The sequence below is a fragment of the Neomonachus schauinslandi genome, chromosome 6 (assembly GCF_002201575.2).
Source record: "Neomonachus schauinslandi chromosome 6, ASM220157v2, whole genome shotgun sequence".
NCBI classification, from domain to species: domain Eukaryota; kingdom Metazoa; phylum Chordata; class Mammalia; order Carnivora; family Phocidae; genus Neomonachus; species Neomonachus schauinslandi.
In genome coordinates this window covers 26,011,832-26,028,544 of record NC_058408.1, presented here as the reverse complement: position 1 = coordinate 26,028,544, position 16,713 = coordinate 26,011,832, and the positions used below count along the sequence as shown (strand labels likewise).

General features: G+C 55.8%; 1 protein-coding gene across 1 annotated transcript in view; it reads right to left on the bottom strand.

The window, feature by feature from the left end:
* PLEKHA6 (pleckstrin homology domain containing A6) overlaps positions 1-16,713 on the bottom strand; it is a 43,332-nt gene that overhangs the window by 3,763 nt on the left and 22,856 nt on the right. The window contains exons 8-20 of the mRNA XM_044916320.1: positions 16,269-16,337; positions 14,891-14,971; positions 14,528-14,677; positions 13,415-13,510; positions 11,833-11,944; positions 11,100-11,239; positions 8,603-8,732; positions 8,280-8,386; positions 6,820-6,993; positions 5,666-5,833; positions 5,434-5,567; positions 4,781-4,926; positions 106-229 (exon numbers count right to left, since the gene is read on the bottom strand). Of these exons, the coding sequence (XP_044772255.1) occupies positions 114-229; positions 4,781-4,926; positions 5,434-5,567; positions 5,666-5,833; positions 6,820-6,993; positions 8,280-8,386; positions 8,603-8,732; positions 11,100-11,239; positions 11,833-11,944; positions 13,415-13,510; positions 14,528-14,677; positions 14,891-14,971; positions 16,269-16,337 (1,623 nt within the window). The 3' untranslated portion in view covers positions 106-113. The remainder of the gene's footprint in view (positions 1-105; positions 230-4,780; positions 4,927-5,433; positions 5,568-5,665; positions 5,834-6,819; positions 6,994-8,279; positions 8,387-8,602; positions 8,733-11,099; positions 11,240-11,832; positions 11,945-13,414; positions 13,511-14,527; positions 14,678-14,890; positions 14,972-16,268; positions 16,338-16,713) is intronic.

The window sequence follows — 16,713 nt, the reverse complement described above, 5'->3', positions numbered from 1 at the left end:
AAGCAATGCCAGAATGAAGTGTGTGGGGGGGTAGATGGCTCATGGGGGTGAGGGGTGGGGGTCCCACTCCCCGCGGTGGACGAAATACAGTAGAAAAGTTCTTACGTCAGAGCTCAGACCCGCATGGTATGGCTGCTGTCGGCGCCCCGTGGGGATTCAGACGATAGGGGGTTGGCTGGTGGAGTCAGGGAAGCAGGGGAGGTGGGAGGGCTTGGGGTGGCACATTGCACTGGAAACAGAAATGAACAGGGAGGTGAATAGGGGTGGGTGGGGGTGGCAGGGGTGGGGAGGCCGGGCACCCAGAGCAAGCGAGGTCCTTCCCCAGGCGGGGAGCCAGGCAGGAGGCAAGCAGAGAGGAGAGCTGAGGCCGACTTGGCCTCGGTCCCAGGTGCCATGGAGGAGCACAGGGTCCCCGAGGAGGAGACCGGGCCACTGCAGGCTCTGCTGAGAACCAGTGGGTCTGTGGGCGAGGCCGGCCCCTTTGGGCCAAGGCTCCACTCGCATCCGTACAAGAGCAGGTGACCGCACCTTACACGCGGTGCTCCGCAGGCGATGAGGATGAACAGTGCGGTAAAACCGGACTAACCCAGATCATCAGGCCCCCGCTGGCGACTAGATCCAAGTTATCACCACGTGAATCACCTCCACGCAAACCGAGGCTTCCGGCAGGGTTGAAGCGAGTACCGTGAACTTAGACCAGCTCACGGTCTCAGAAACATGGCCCCCCGCTATCCCTGGGGATCCCCTTTCCATCAATCCAGAAGGGGCAACCTTCGGTCCACCCCTGAACAAATCATTACAAACCTTAAAGTGGTGGCATTTGAATTAATGGATTTTACTCTATTATCATTATGATTCCATGCTGAGAAGAGCAAAGTGGAAGGCCAATGAGAAGGGGGGTCCTATGAGGAGGGATGAGCTCTCTGCAATCTGCAGACCCTCGGGCACCCTCAGGGCCGCTGTGAGGCAGGAGCCTGGCAGACAGAACATGCTCACTTGGCCTCAGAGGAGAACCAGACCTCAGCCAGGTCACACTGTTTCCTCCAACAGAAGGATCCTGGCATCTGACTTCTAGTCCCTTGCTCTCCACCCTGCCCTGGACCCCATCACCTCCCTGCGCTCTGTGCAGCTCCCATCACGTGTATACATACAGCCACAGATATACACAAGATGTGGAAACTTTCTCGTGAGCAGGAAGCTGTATCTACCCACACAGAATACATAGTCTGTGCACGGGATCCAACAGCATTCGACTCTCACTGCACACAACTCAGTTGTGTGTTTGTGCACTTCCAAACCTGTACTCTTCCATGGGGACTGATACATGTGTGACCTCACACTCAAATACATTTGCAAACGCTTTCAGAACACACATTTGTGTGTATGTCTGTATCGCAGACCCAGCGGTTAGTCATTTGGCAACTTCGACTTCTAAAACTGTCAGAAAGTCAAAAACTAAACCAGAGCTGTTTCAAGAAAGCCAAATATCTATTGCAACGTGCATGCGGTGAAGCTCTTACAATTATTCACAGACTGGCTCCCTGGAGTCCAGTTACTCTTATTTCTACACACTTCTGAGGAGCTGACCTGCTGGGGGTCTACCCCCTGGGAGATCAGAAACAGGGAAGTTAGGGGAGAGAGAGGACTTGGGAGGCCCACTGACAGCTAGAAGAAGGCACAATTGGGGCATAAAAGTCCTTTGTAAAAAGCAGATATAATACCTATGAAAGCATTACGATCTGGGAGCTACGGTCTATACCAACTAGAGCCCTGGAGGGCACCCCTTCAACGGATCAGGAAAAGAAGGATATTTATAATGATACTAAATGAACAAGAACAAGAAAGATGAATTATGTTAAATAGAACTTCTTTATGAAGGCAGAAATATATATTAGGAATATATAATATTCTAAATATTCTAAATATATATTAGGAATATATATATATTATTCTAAATATATATTAGGAATATATCCATTGAGGGGCGCCTGGGTGGCTCAGTCAGTTAAGCGTCTGCCTTCAGCTCAGGTCATGATCCTGGGGTCCTGGGATCGAGCCCCGCATCGGGCTCCCTGCTCAGTGGGGAACCTGCCTCTCCCTCTTCCTTTGCCCCTCCCCCTGTTCATGCTCTCTCTCTCTTCTCTCAAATAAATAAATACAATCCTAAAAAAAAGGAAATAGTTGAAGTTCACATATATAGTAGCTATGTATTGGACAGGTGCGATATTAAAATCATGTGTCCGCAAGTACTACCACATCTGCATGCATAAATCATCAGTCACACCTGCTCTCCCATCCTGCACCTTCATGAGACCTGCTCTCACCCACCCTGCACAGTTACATATTTACAAATATTGCAGTGTGTACACTGTGCACAACATACACACAAATGTGTTTCATCACTCCCCAGACTGCAGAACTAGCCAGTCACACATAAATCCGTGCATTCATCAACACTACCTCCATCCTTACACTGCACACTGGCATACACATATATAAACCCCAACAGCTTCCTAAATACCACCCGTACTCATAAATCGTGGTCTCCACACAATGTCCGTAGACATTTTGCAGACATATACACACATAGTTCTGTATTTGCACTCACACATTCCCTCCACCCACGCACTTGAATATACACAAATGCACGTGCCTCTACAAACATCCCCCAACACAGACGCTGCACACGACCTCACGTCTTCCCATATACCTCCTGCTTGAGTCTGCACGCTCTGGGTCTACTGACAAGCATTCCTGAGCACGCCATCCACGCCACACACCCACCCTCGGGCACGGCCTCTCCACCCTGTGCACGCCGTGCTGTCACGAGGGCCCGTGCCTGGCACCCCCATACGCACAGTCCCAGGCTTGAACCTATGCCCACGCACGGTCCTCGTGGTCCCTGGCAGAGCTGCAGCTCTGGGAATCTGGGCCAGAGGCCAAGGGGCAGTGGGGACCGTGGGCTAAGTCTGAGGTCTGGCCCTGCTATGCCATTTTTTAAATAGTTGGGGTTTTGGCAAAAGCAAAGTGACAGTTTGCTTTCAACGCATAGACCATGAAATGGAAGCTGGTGTGTATCGAGAGGGAAATCTGAGAGGCCAGGACGGGTTTTGTTTTCATGGAACCTTTGGCTGGGAAATGACAGTAGAGACAGCCAGGGGCTGGGGCGAGGGCAGAGGGAAGTTTTAAAAACAGTGTTGTGTGCGCTAACCCTTGAAACAGGAAGTTGCCTTTTGCCCAGAGCACGAGGAATTTGATCCTTGGAAGATTCGAGTTCATTTTACAGCTAAACTACAGAGAGGTGGGCTAGAGGCCTCTGTGCAGCCAAACTGGTTCTGCTGCCTTTGGCTGCAGGATGGGACTGTCTGAAGCCCATCCCTTCTCTTGTCCTCAACTCCAGCCCAACCGACCGCCTCTCTCTGAAATACCCCCAGCAGTCTTCCCTGGCCGCCCATTTAATGTCCATTTGACCTTAACCGCCAGTAGGTTCTTCCTTAAGGCGTAAATTCCCTTTGTTGTAGCCTGAAACCCTCTGGTTTCTAAAAATATCCGTATTTCAAATAGCGAGAAAAACCACACACAGACCCTACTTCCACTCCAGCTGTTGCTAGGTCAGCGAGTCCTACAGCTGTTAGCAGCGCCACCACGCCCACATCGGGCCAGCATTTACTGAGCACTTACTAAGTGCCAGGCACTGTGCTAGGCGCTTAGCATGTATTGTTGCCATTCCTCACACCACCAGGCAGGTATTTTGATTTGAATTTTACAGATGAGGCAGTGGAGTCCCCGAAAGCCAGAATTCAAACCCCTCTTGATCACCGACACGAAATGCCACCCCTTCCGCCGGGCTCCTGGCCATAGTCCCGATCTGCTCGTTGCCGGCCCCTCGCCCAGGCTGCTCTAACTGTGGGCCAGCACACCTGTCTCTCCGCCTCCTCCTCTAGCAAAGTCCGTGCAAACCTGGCATCCTTCCTGGGCATCCCTCTGGACTGGCCTTCAGAGCTCTCCCTCTCCCTCTCTGCCCTAACCACCTTTTGTCCTGAGGAGGACGAGGTAGTCCGCCCCCTGGCCGGCTTCATGACGTAGGCACTGTCTTTCCTCTATCCTTCACCCTCCCATTAAGAGAGTCTCTTCCGTTCTTCCTGATTCCAGTCTCACCTTCCCTGGGGCGAGATATCTCAGGCTGACTTCAACCTCACGGTGACTGCTCGGGACCCTCTAGCTTTTTTATCAGCGTGAAGTCTGTTCCTCATGCTCATCTTTTCTTAGCGGAGAAGTGGGTTTGGGTCACCAGGCAGGGTGGTGACTGCATCGCCCTCAACTCTGGCTACCTGCCCCACCTTCACCTTCCTATCCGCACGCAGCCAGCATGGGAAGTGAGAGGGTGCCCTGCAGTGCCTGGCCCCACTCCACGACTGGTAATACTTTTATCCTTCCCAACCAAGCTCAGGGATCGCCTTTTTGCCGTGCCTTTCCTTAAGCTGCCCAGGGAGGGTGGTGCCCTGGCTGCCTGCATGGCCTCTGGCCATTCCTCCATTCCTCCATACAGCGGCTATAGGAGGGTCATCCCAGCTCTGAGCTCCCGGATGCAACTCGGGCCCGTCTGCACCCTGCTGAGCCTAGCACAGTACCTGGTGCTCAGTAAGTGCTCATCCTGACCTTGAGGAAAGTCTCCCTGGCTCTGTACCTCTCTGTCCCTAGCCCCGTCGCAGCACTGAGCTTCCTCCCCTGCACCTGGTCAGCCAGTCTCCCTGGAGGAGCGAGGCCCGGCCCCTCTCACCAGACAGCATGCGGCCCCTGCGGGAGGCCTCGGTCGCCAGGGCACAGGAGATTTCAATCCGCTTCTCCTGCTCCTGCAGCTGGCTCTCTGAGTCCTGGGGCACGTCCACAAGGTCCCCCTCGCCGATGGGCACCACGTTCTGCATACTGAAGAGGCACAGACACACAGACATGGAGTGGGGGGACAGGATGGTCCAATTGGCTTGGGGGGGGCCTGTGGACTGAGGTTGGCAGGGTGGCCAGAGGCCTGTGAGTGGGCAGGCTCTGGTTCCCAGCAAGGCTGTCCCCAGGGGGGAGTGGGACCCTGGCAACACACATTTTGGGACCCCCTACTGCAATGTCTTAAAATGAATGAGAAGGTTCAAGTGACCATTTAGGGCAGGAAGAGAAGTCACCAGAGGGCAACCCCTCAGTTTGTCTTGATGACAGCATGCGCCTGCACGCAGCAGGTCTTTTTGGCACGCAGTGACAGCATCCCTGCCCTGGCCGCAGGGCTGGGCCTGGTCTGCTGCCTTGAGCCACTGTCTCCATCTGCCCTCTGCTGGGGAGCCTCAGGGCTCCCACTGGCATGGGTCGGGGTGCTGGATTCAGGGGCACTGGTGCCTCACGTGCCAGGGTGGGCAGAGGATGTTGAGGTTCACCCAGGCACATTACCTGGACTTGGCAATGAGTGTCTTGATCCTCTCCACCTTCTTCTGCTTCTCCTTCAACTCCTCGGGGCTCAGGGGAGTATCAGGCTCCAGGTCAATGTACCGTTCGGGGATGAGGACTTTGTCTGGTGTGGAGAGCTGGGGAGAGACCTAGGTCACCACCTCCGTTCCATCCCCTCCCCCCGCCCCCCCCCCCCCAGGCTTTCTCCCCCTCTGCCCTCCTGGACTTCACTCACTTCCTTACTGATGTCCACATCATAGTGCTGGGGCTCCAGTTCCATTTTGCGAAGCCGGGCAATTTCTTCCCTCGGCGTCTCGTAGGCCTGCCCACCAGGCTCCTCTGCCCGCAGGGCTGCCTCCAGGTTGGAGATGTCCACCTCGTGGATGCTACGGTGACGGCGCACCTAGGGGACAGCAGCACCGTGACCACACAGGGACTCTGTCCCCTGCCACCCGTGCCTCCAGGCAGCCCTGAGCAGGCGCGTGTCCTCACTGTCCCTGCTCATCACGCCCAATCTGGCCGCCACCCCACCGTTCCCACTGCGGGACAGCTATCCTCCTTCCATGCTGCTTGTCCAAAGCCTGCCCCCCCCTACAAAGGCCCAGAGGACAAATCTCATCAATATGTCTCATCGGGACTCATTACTTCCCATCTGGCTGTACCCTGTGTTCACAGTCTGTGCCATATATGTTAGGCAGTTGGACTAGTGTGTCCGACATTGGTCTTTAGTGGATTCCTATTATAGAAGCTCCAATCCACCAAGGAGAGTGTAAGCTGTTTGAGGGTAGGACTTTTGATCATAATTTTCCTGTATTTCCGAAATGTGGTGGAAAGAAAAATTAGGCAGATGCCTGGGGCTACTCCCAGCTCCATACTCAATAGCCATGTGGTCCAAGAATCCTTAATTTCTCCTGACTGTGTTTCCCTATCTCTAAGACAGGGGTGGTAATTCCTAAGCTGGCACTGCTGAAAGATCTAAACAAAATAATGTGAGATTCGAGAACTGCACGGTGCCACGCACCAGTGTGCTATTACGATTACCTTCGGTAGACCCAGCCCAGTGCTAAATACACAGAAAATGCTCTAGAAACATGTGTAAGTGATGGCTATCCCTGGGTGCTGAATTTTGCACCATTCTCTATTAAATGAATTTAGTATAATTCTTTTCACCTAAAATCATCAATACATTCCTTTTTGTGAGTTATTTTTCCTTAAACACATGCAAGGAACGCTTGCTGCAGTGTATCTTCGGCCTAGTGGGGAGAGACTCCCCATCCCCGTTCTCCCAGGTGCCCAGCTTGGGTCTTCCCAGCCCCTCTCTCAATGCCTCCCACACAGCTGCCCCAGTCCAGGCTGGTCACGGGCTGGGGGTGGCTGGGAGGACTTTACCACTTTGTAGGTGGGCCGGGGAGCAGGGTCAGGGGCAGGACTGGCCGGGAGCTGCAGGCTCTTCCTCTTCTCTTTCATAGAGCCGCTCTGATGTCTCCGCATGCGGTCAATCTGCTCCTCCACGCTCATCTTGACCTTGCCCTCGCCAGGGAACACAGCACTCTTGGGGCGCTCCTGCTACAGCAGAAGAAGAGGGCTCTGATGGGTGTGCATCCCCCACTCCCAGCTTCGTCATCTGCCCTAATGTCTTCAATGTCCTTTCTCTGGGAAGCCTGTCTGTAGTGGGTTAAAGAAGGGCCCCTAAAACATATGTGCACGTCCTAACCCCGTTGGACCTGTGAATGTGACCTGATGTGGAAAGAGGGTCTTTGCAGATGTGATTAAGGTAAGGACCTCAAGAAGAGATCATCGGGAATTGGAGTGGACCCTGAATCCAATCTTAGGTATCTTTATAGGAGACAGAACAGAAGAAGACACAGAGTAGAAGGCAGATGTAGATACTGGAGTGTTGTGTCTATGAGCCAAGGAACACCAGAGATGGCCAGCAACACCGGAAGCTAGGAGAGAGGCACGGGACAGATGCTCCCTCAGAGCCCCCTGAGGAACCAACCCTGCTGACACCTCAGTTTTGCACTTCCGGCCTCCACAACCGTGAGAGAATAAACTTCCTGTTGTTTTTAAGCCCCCAAGTTTGGGGGGCTTTGTTAATTTCCCAGCAGCCCCAGGAAATGAGTCTACTGCCTTAGGTCGGCACATTTGACTCTGATCGCTGATTTTTGCTGGATTTGTAGTTCATCGCTGGCACATTATAATAATTTTGTGAAGGGCACCTGGGTGGCTCAGGCGGTGAAGCGTCTGCCTTCAGCTTTGGTCATGATCCCAGGGTCCTGGGAGCCTGCATCGGGCTCCCTGCTCAGCAGGAGAGTCTGCTTCTCCCTCTCCCTCTGCACCCCACCCCCCCGCCCATGCTCTCTCTCAAATTAAGAAATAAAATCTTAAAAAAAAATAATTTTGCTAACTATTCTTTCTTGCTTGCTTTTTTTTTTTTTTTAAGATTTTTATTTATTTATTTGACAGAGAGAGAGTGAGCGAGAGAGGGAACACAAGCAGGGGGAGTGGCAGAGGGAGAAGCAGGCTTCCTGCTGAGCAGGGAGCCCGATGTGGGGCTCGATCCCAGGACCCTGGGATCATGACCTGAGCCGAAGGCAGACGCTTAACGACTAAGCCACCCAGACGCCCCTCTTCTATCTTTCTTATGTGTATCTTCCTTGTCCCTTGATATGTCTACCTGATGGAAGACTTCTCCAGTGGGGCTGTTGCCCTCCTCCCACTTGTCCCGCCTTCCTCCTCCCGCCCTGGGTTTCTTGAATGGTGGACAGATGGGTGGACACACATAGGCCCCCGGGCCCCCAGCGCAGCTCAGGCCCATCCGGGCCTCTGCGCCCACAGGCTGTACTCACCCGGGAGGACAGTCCATTGGTGAGCCCATTGGTACTCCTCCTCACCACCCTTGATGGAGTTAGCGCTTCATCAGCGGGCGACTTTGTCCGAGGAGGCACAATGCCAACTGTAGGGAGACAGAACAGCCAGTAGGCCTTGTGGAGAGCAGGAGGGCAGAGAGTCGGGGAGCCTGCTTCTCTGAGGAGGCTCAGTCCCATCTGTGGCAGAGATGAAAGGCCCGGGATGGGTGGGTACTCGCTCTCTTTGGCTGTGAAGGAGCACCTCTCCGGGCTCCTCTCTGACCCTTGGCCTTCCTTCTAGGGGAGGATGGGACAGGAAGTACCTTTGTTGAGAGCTGCCTGCTTCTCTGCCTCCACCTCTTGCCTGGTGGGCACAAGGCTGTTGTCTCTAGCGGTATCCAGGGGTGATGTCTGGTGGGGGTCTTTCTTGCTCTGCTCATGGCTTGCCTTGGGCTGGGGGAAAAAAGGAGAAGACGGTCCATGCTGTAGGGACTGCTGGGAACTTGGCCCTGAGGGATGTTTCTTTGCTTTGCAATGGTTGGAGCACAAACCCTTGAAAACACAGGACGAGGAGACTCTAAGTGTGTCAGATGGGCAGTGGGCAGGGATGCCATGGAGCCTCCCACCCATGCCACCTTAAGGCTGGCCAATGCCGGCTCATCTTGTGAGGGCTCAGGGCTTCCAGGAGGCCCTCAGCCGAGGCCCAGCAGAGAGGCCCCTCAACCTGACCAGGCCTCTTGGTGAGCGCCAAGAAGCACAGACTTGCTGTGAGCCAGAGAGGAGGAAGGCTGGAGGAGGGGGGGCTACAAGGCTGAGGATCTCTGAGGATTCTGTCAGGATCTCACCCAAAACTTGAGCCAGAGAACCAGGTGGGCTTTGGTACCAAGATTCTGGGGGACAGAAATGTGCACTTAGCTTGAGGGCTTGCAGAATCATGAGACTGGAAGGGGCCTCAGACAGCATCGGCAACCCCCCCAACTCCTGTGGTGCAGCCAAAGAGTCTAAGTCTTCATGAGGGACACACAGAAAGACTGAGCCAGAGGCCAGAAGCACCAGCTGGAGTCCCGTGAGAGAGCATGGGTAAGGCCCTTCGCCTCCCCTCGTCTGGAAAGCGGAGGTGACGCTGCCTCTCTGCCCCGCTCACCGGCAGCCCCTCAGGGTTGTGCTTATCCCAGCAGCTGAGCCGGGATGAAAAGATGACTCCCGATTTTAGACACAGGACTACTCACCATGCAACCTCTTCCCAGCCTAACTGTACCTCTCACCTGGCGAGAGAGGCTGGGGAGCCAGAACAGGGCAGCTTACACCCCAGGGCCGATGGGACCCAAGAGGACACACAAGGCAGAGAGACAGACAGCATGGAAGGACTGGGGTTTGAGGCGGGCAGGAAGGGACTGGAATGGCACCCGTCGCTGCGGGTCCCTCGATTTCCCTTGCCTGCTCGCGCTGGTAGGAGGTGGGGCACACCACCACTCACAGCCAGGGGCTGCCCAGGAGCCCGGGCATGGGGTGGAGCGACACTCATTTTCCCTCTGTCCACAGAGGGCAGAAAGGGGAAAGCATTCTCTGCCATCCCTCTCCTTATGCTAGAGTCTGACCAGGCAGCGGTGGGCAAATTAATATTGCAACGGGGGAAAAAGGGCTCCGTGTCCTGCCTGGTCCCCTCGCCTGACCCTTTGCCCCGCTCCCTCCGCCCCTGCCCTCCAGGACCCAAGGGTTCTGGGTACCTGACCCCTGGCTGGCTCGCCACTGCGGTGCCAGGAAGGGGAGCTGGGGTATGGCCAGAAGCGGCTCTCGCTAGGGAGTGGCGGCACGTTTGGAGGAGACTCCAGGGGGACGTAGGCTTTGGGGAGGGGGGGCCGCGGTGGGCCGGGCTCCTGAGGCAGAGAGAAGCCAGAGCATTAGGAGGAAGGAGACCAGCCACTGTGAGAGCAGAAGAAAAGAGCATTAGCAGGGGACAGACGACATCGTGGGGACCTGGGGTGGGCCCCTGGACCCCCAAACTCCCACCCGCAGCCTGGAGGGAGCTCCAGCTCCGGAGTGAACTCTCAGCCTAGCTACAGGGCTCTCTTTGGCAGAGCCCCGACCTGTGCACCACTCCCCACTCTTCCCCAATTTTTCTCCACAGCTCTCTGCTCATTGGCCTCACCATCACCCTGGGCACATCTGCACCCCTGTGTCTTTGCTTCTGCCCCCTCTCCTGTCTGTGATGCTTCTTGTTCCTCTATCTGTCCCAATGAAAGTTCCACCTTCTCCTTGGAACACCAGGGCATTTACGGTCCACACTGAGACACACACTGCCAAGTTCCAGAGGCTGGCTGCTTTCTATAAATCGGTCTTGGTTCCCCCTGGACACTGGACTCCCCGGGAGAAGGGCCTTGGGCATGCGCATATATGTTTCTGAGAGGGCCTCACCCCATCCCTCGCCCCGTGTAGAGCCTCAGTAAACACCTGCTGATTGACCAGCTAGGAAACTGCTCCCCATGCCTACCCTCAACCCTCTCACATGCTGGAACAGTCCTGGATTTAAATTCCTACTATGTGTTGGGTATCTTTGTTAACTGTCCTGGAGTTCAGGAAGAGACTTCCCCAGAAGGAGGCTAACGATGACAAATGCCGATGAGAGCAAGTAAAGGAAAAATCTGGAAGGAAGTTTACCAAACTGGGTGTAAGAATGACCACCTTAGACAGAAAGCCAAAGCACTAGGCCTGGAGGCCTCTGGGGCAGAGATGGACACAGAGTCTGTGTCCTTCAGGTCAACGAGGACCTGGTCCTCCCTCCCTCCCCCACCTACCTTCTACTCCATTTTCTCAGCTTACCTCACTGGACCCGGGCTTGGTGGGGGACCCCTGCGAGCCGGACACCAGTGAGAAGGGGCTTAGGGGGCTGGTGAGGCTGGTGGAGCTGAGAGGGCTGGCGGGGCTGTTGGAGCTGTGAGTGGCCGTGGGGCCAAGTCCTCCTGGGAGCAAGCAAAGAGGAGAGATGAGGGATGGATGGGGTAGGGGTGGGGGTGGGCTCCGTAGGTGGAGGAGGCAGGAGAGGACTCAGGGACTTGGGAGGGAGGTTGCAGGACCACCCGGGCCTGATGGAGGGACTTATTCCAGGGGTTGGGATGCAGGCTGGCCGTGGAGAAGCATGCTGGGCAGGGGTTAGATGATGGATGGAAAGAACACTGTTGCGTCTGAGACATTAAAGAAAGCCAGCCCAAAGTCCCAGGGCTTCAGATCACCACCCGGCCCACGGGCTTGGGTGGGGGTGGGGGTGGAGAGGCACAGGGGCTCTTTGACCCTTTCTGGGGAGGAATCTAGACTATCAGGGTCAACAACATCTCTGAGTGGCCTACCTGGTCTGTTCTGGGAGGAGGGGGAGGACAAAGGGAGCCCTACCCACCATCCTAGGGGAAGATCCCAGAGGCCTGAGAAGGCCCTGACTAGCTCTGCGCACAGTGTGAGGGCCTGGAGCGCGATGAGTATGACAGATGTGGGGTGGACGCCAGAGGCCCCAGAGCATTTCTGGTGAGCCTTTCAGGAGGCTGATGGAGAAGGCACCCACCTCTGTGCTTGGCCGTGTCTGTGCCCCGGGATGGGTTATTCTTCCTCAGCCCCTCCAGCACATCCTGGATCCTCCAGATCTCCTTCTGGATTTGCCGGTTGAGCACCTCATTCTGAAACCGCCCAAGAGCGGGTCAAGGGAAGTGGCTGTGAGGAGTGCCCCAGCCTCCCCCCCCACGCCCGCATCCCTTCGGGCCAGCAGGAGGCAGGAGCCTTGCACGCGTGCACACGCTCACACGTCCCTTCCGCACATTCATCCTCCCTGTGGGAAGCCTCTTCCTCTTCAGCTTCTACGAAAGGGAACTTGGGAATTGCCAGAGGAGAGGGACCTGTCATCACAGTCAAGAGCCCCTTTAGGTGAACATGCAGCCTCAGCTTCCCCGGGGAGATCAGGCTGGTCTTGGAGCAAATGCCTCTCTAGGTGGACCCTTGATGGTAGCCTGTTGTCAAGGGCCAGGGTTTCCAATTGACTAATGTTCTTTCCATCCCAACGGTCCTTTTGTAATACCAACACCCAATGTCTGCCTAAGTATTCATGAATTATATTCAGTTAGAGTTCGCACTCTTTGAAAAATCATAGCTACCACTTCTTTAGCACCCCATGCCCCTCCACCCCACGGGCCAGGCACGGCGCTAGGGGGTCTGCAAACACTAACTCCTTTCAGCTGCTCGAGAACTCTGTGCGGCACCGGCCGCAGGTGTCCCGACTTTGGAGATGAAGAGACTTGTGCCCAAGACCCCCTGTTAGTAAGCAGTGTGACCGCCATCTGAGTCTGGGTTTATTTGTCTCAAGAGCTGGTGCCCTTGACCAGAATGCTTTCCTACCTCCTAAAATGTTCGTGTTGAAAGTCAGGCTTGCCCACAGGACATGCAAGCATTCAGGTGCTCTGGACCAGGAGGGCCTTCACCTCCGCCTCCCTAACCAGCTGCAGTGTGGGGTGGTGAGTTCCGTCACCCGAAGGAAACTAGGGGAAGTCGGGGGCACGAACTGCATCAGAGAGACAGAGTTTGCAAAGCTAGCTAGAGAAGAGGCAGAGCCCGGGTAGAGAAACTCGAGGAAGGAAAAGAACAGGAACTCCCCAAGGTCAATATGTGCAGCTTCCTGCCTCCAAGCAGAGTGTTTCTAACCCGTCCTGGGAGCGAAGCCTCTTTCCTATCTTAAAGGGCCTGAGTGGCTGGCTCCCGCACAGCCTACTCCTTCGGAGGTCACGAGAGACAGCTGCACATATGCCCACATCTCTCCCCGCATGTGGATCTCTATCCACATCCAGATCTACATCTGTATCTGTATCGACGTGTTAAAGCCTTCCAGTCATAAAGTATCTTCTGTCTAACCTAGCCCACTTGTGTTTCCGCTTTACTCCTCCCTCACGATCTGCTGGAAGTAAAGAAGATCCCACATGGTCTTCATCCCGAAAGCATCTGTTTTAAGTGGATGTGAACCTTGTCTTTTGTCTCAGGATCAACTCCCTGTCTCAAGTCTCTAAGATCTCGAAAGCAAGAAAGGAAGCCACTTTGGTCTGTTTTGGCCCAAAGGAGAAGGGGGGGCACTCTGCCCCCCTCCTGCCCAGGCCCCTCTTCACCTGGACGTCCAAATTGAGCTGCTCCCAGAGGTCATCGTGCAGGGCAGACACCTCTGACTCAAGGCTCTCATACTCTATGGTGCTGTTCGTCAGGGCCTGCAATGAGGGCGGGGTGTTTTACTGAGAAAGTGGCCATTGCCAAAGCCTTCCTCCCCAGCCCCCCCACAGGGCCCGGGGCAAGGGCAGCTGGGGTCTGGCAGGGTTCAGAGGAGAGCACAGAGGGACCGGAGGAGAGGGCCCAGGGCTGAGACATTCTGACGACAGCCCAACAGTGGCCCATCCGACTGCAGGCCGGAAAATAGAGAAACCAGAATCCTCTCCAGGTGTGGGGGTATGCCAAAAGGGGATCATACCATGCCCACCCCCTCCTGGTGTCCTCAGACTGGGTAACCCAAAGTGGAGGGCAAAAAGAGAGGAAACCCAGAGGTGTCTGCTCCCTGGGGGTTAGAGACCTTCCACCCTTCTGGCCCATGTTTTCCCGGGCCCTTTTGCTGCGGCACCCCAGAACTCCTGTCCAGGCAGTCGGTCCTGCAGGGTCTGCCCTGTGCCCATGGCAAATGACCGGGCCAGCAGCCCTGCGCGGGGGTCCCGGTTCTCCAGGGGAGAGGACAGAGGGAGGCAGCAAAGCTGTGAAAGCAGCCGATGAGATCAGGAGCCCTCGACCTCACCCTGCCCTGAACGAATCCCAGGGCAGGAACAGTTTGTGGAAAAAGAAGCCTGTTTCCTTGCAGGAGACTCCATGGAGTGAGTGGGCCGGCATGCTCGCTGCCTATCAGCAAGGCACCACTTTTTTTTTTTTTTAAGATTTTATTTATTTGAGAGAGAATGAGTGAGAGAGAAAGAAACAGATTCCCCGCTGAGCGGGTACCCCGACACGGAGCTCGATCCCAGGACCCCGGGATCATGACCTCAGCAGAAGGCAGATGCTTAACCAACTGAGCCACCCAGGCGCCCCAGCAAGGCACTGTTAAGGTCTTTCGTTTCTGCCCCTTCTGGCCAAGGGCAGGCTCTTGGCCACCGAGGAGAGTCGGGAAGGAGCGAGCACAGCCTGGGAGGGGAGGCCCTCCTGTGCTGGTGCTGATGTGTGGACCGGGGATGGGGGGAGAGCAGTACCGTGGTCGCCTGCGACAGCTCCACGCGGATATTGATGAGCTGGTTCTGTAGGGACTCTTTCTTGTGCAGCAGCTTCTCCGGGTAGGCAGGCTGGTTTCCAAACATCTCCAGCTCCTGGTGGGTCCCCATCAAGGCACTTTCCAGGCTCTCCTGAAAGAAGGCAGGGGAATGGCCGTCAGCAGCCCTGATGATTCCTCTCTGGGACTCTAAGCAGCAGGGGCCCGAGCCCCAGCAGTTCCAGTTAAGGGCAGGACAGAAGTTTAAGACAAGGCTTTGGCAGCTTAGCGGGGAGACAGCACCCCGCACCTGTCCGAGCCAGCCTCCCCACATGCCCCCAACTCCAGGCCACCCCCCGGCTCTCACCTTCTCAGCTCGGAGCTGCTGTACCAGCCGGTCCTGCTCCCTCACCACCTTGTTCTGCTCACACAATTTGCCCAGCAGCTTCTGGGGGCCCGAGGGGGTAGGGGGAAGGGAGGGAGAGAGAAGGGGGTGAAGGACATGGTTTGATGGGGACCTGGGAAATGGGTCGGAAGGGCCTGGCCTCTGGATACTGCCTCCTTTCCCCTGCAGAGGAACCCTAAGCCTTCTTCACCTTGACCTTGGAGGCTTCTGGGAACAGGAAATGGTCTTCACCTCAGGAGACTCCCCAAGGACCTACTGGGAGGGGAGATGTGCTTATTCTCTGAGGAAGTGAGTCAGCTGTAGAGGGGAGTTCAATGTTAAGCTCCTGCATCCCCCTCCTCCTGGGGGTTCCAATTCCAGAACGGTTGAGGAGATAATGTGGCCTGGCCTCCCAGGCCTCCCAGGGGGGCATGGACTGGGGGAGTACGCAGGGTGCCTGAACCAGCAGTCTTAGGAAAACCAGTGAACCATGTAAACTGGTTCCCCAGGCTCACAGGACTCTGTTCTCCCCACCTCCCAGGGTCTCAGGATGGCTGACGCTGGGATCCTCCTGAGGTCTGGCCCTTGCCTGGATGGAAACTCTCCCAGGCCTACTGGGCAGATCCACTACCCAGGCAAGACCAGTGATGATGGGGAGCAGGCAGGGTAGGCCACGCTTCTCTTCTGGAAAGACTTAGCCTTTCCAATATCCACACCCTTATTCATGCCATTCCTCAAATACCCCCTTGACTCTTTTCTACTGGCCACATCTTGTCTTCTGGGCCTTTTAACTTCCAGGCCCAGCTCACCTGTTACCTGCTTTGTCCCTGACCCACTGGTCCACACGGTCTCACTGCCCTGCCCTCCTGCAGAACCCACTGTCCGTCCCATTTGGCGCAGGAATCATATGCTGTCACCCGCTGCTACCTGGCATCTCCCACTACCCTGGAGCTCCCTGAGGCCAGGGCCAGGGCCATGTGCTTCTCTCTAGTGGCCTAGGGGCGACTGCTAACGTGGGCACAGCGTAGCCTGGCCGATGCACCTCCTAACGAAGTCCGTGTTCCTGTAATGAGCAGATCCCACTGCTGGAGACAAGAGGGCCTAGGGCTCCGTGGAGAAACACACACGGCCAGCACGGGGCAGTGCGGGGGGGAAGGGGGAAGAACGAGAAAAGAAGGGGGATGAGGAAGGGGCAGGCAGAGTGTTGTCTTTGTGCTGAGAGAGGACATGGGTCAAAGGCATGAAGAGCCACCAGAAGGACAGAGGTGAACGGAGGAAAAGCCCCAGCGGAGGACAGCGAAGATGAGGACGACAACGGGAGGGACTGGAGAGGACAGGGGAGCAGGAGAGCTGCTCTTACATCCGTGTCTTGCTCGTTTAACTTGTAGGTGTGGAGACCGTCCCGGAACACTTCTGGGTACGGAGGGACCTGCAGGAACATGAAGCTGGTTACAGCAGCAGGGGACAGGTAGGGTGCGTGGGGACGGGAAAGCAGACAGCCCTTGCTCCGTTCTTGCCAGGGACCACGGTCCATCAGCTCTGGTAGCTTCCATTCCGGGAACCCGAGCTAATTCTTTGTCTCTGGCTGGGAAGCCTGGCGTAGCCCCATCTAGGTTCTTCCCTATCGTTTAGGCTGATTTCTGGAGACGGTGATGTTGCTCAGCTCTGACTCGGGATCTCCTCTCTCCCCGCCAACCTCTAGATCTCCTGTGGAGAGGGACTCCGGAGATGCAGAGATCCCGGATGGCTTATTGGGAACAACCCTGAGAACAGCACTTAACCCACGGCTGTTTTTGAGGATGAGA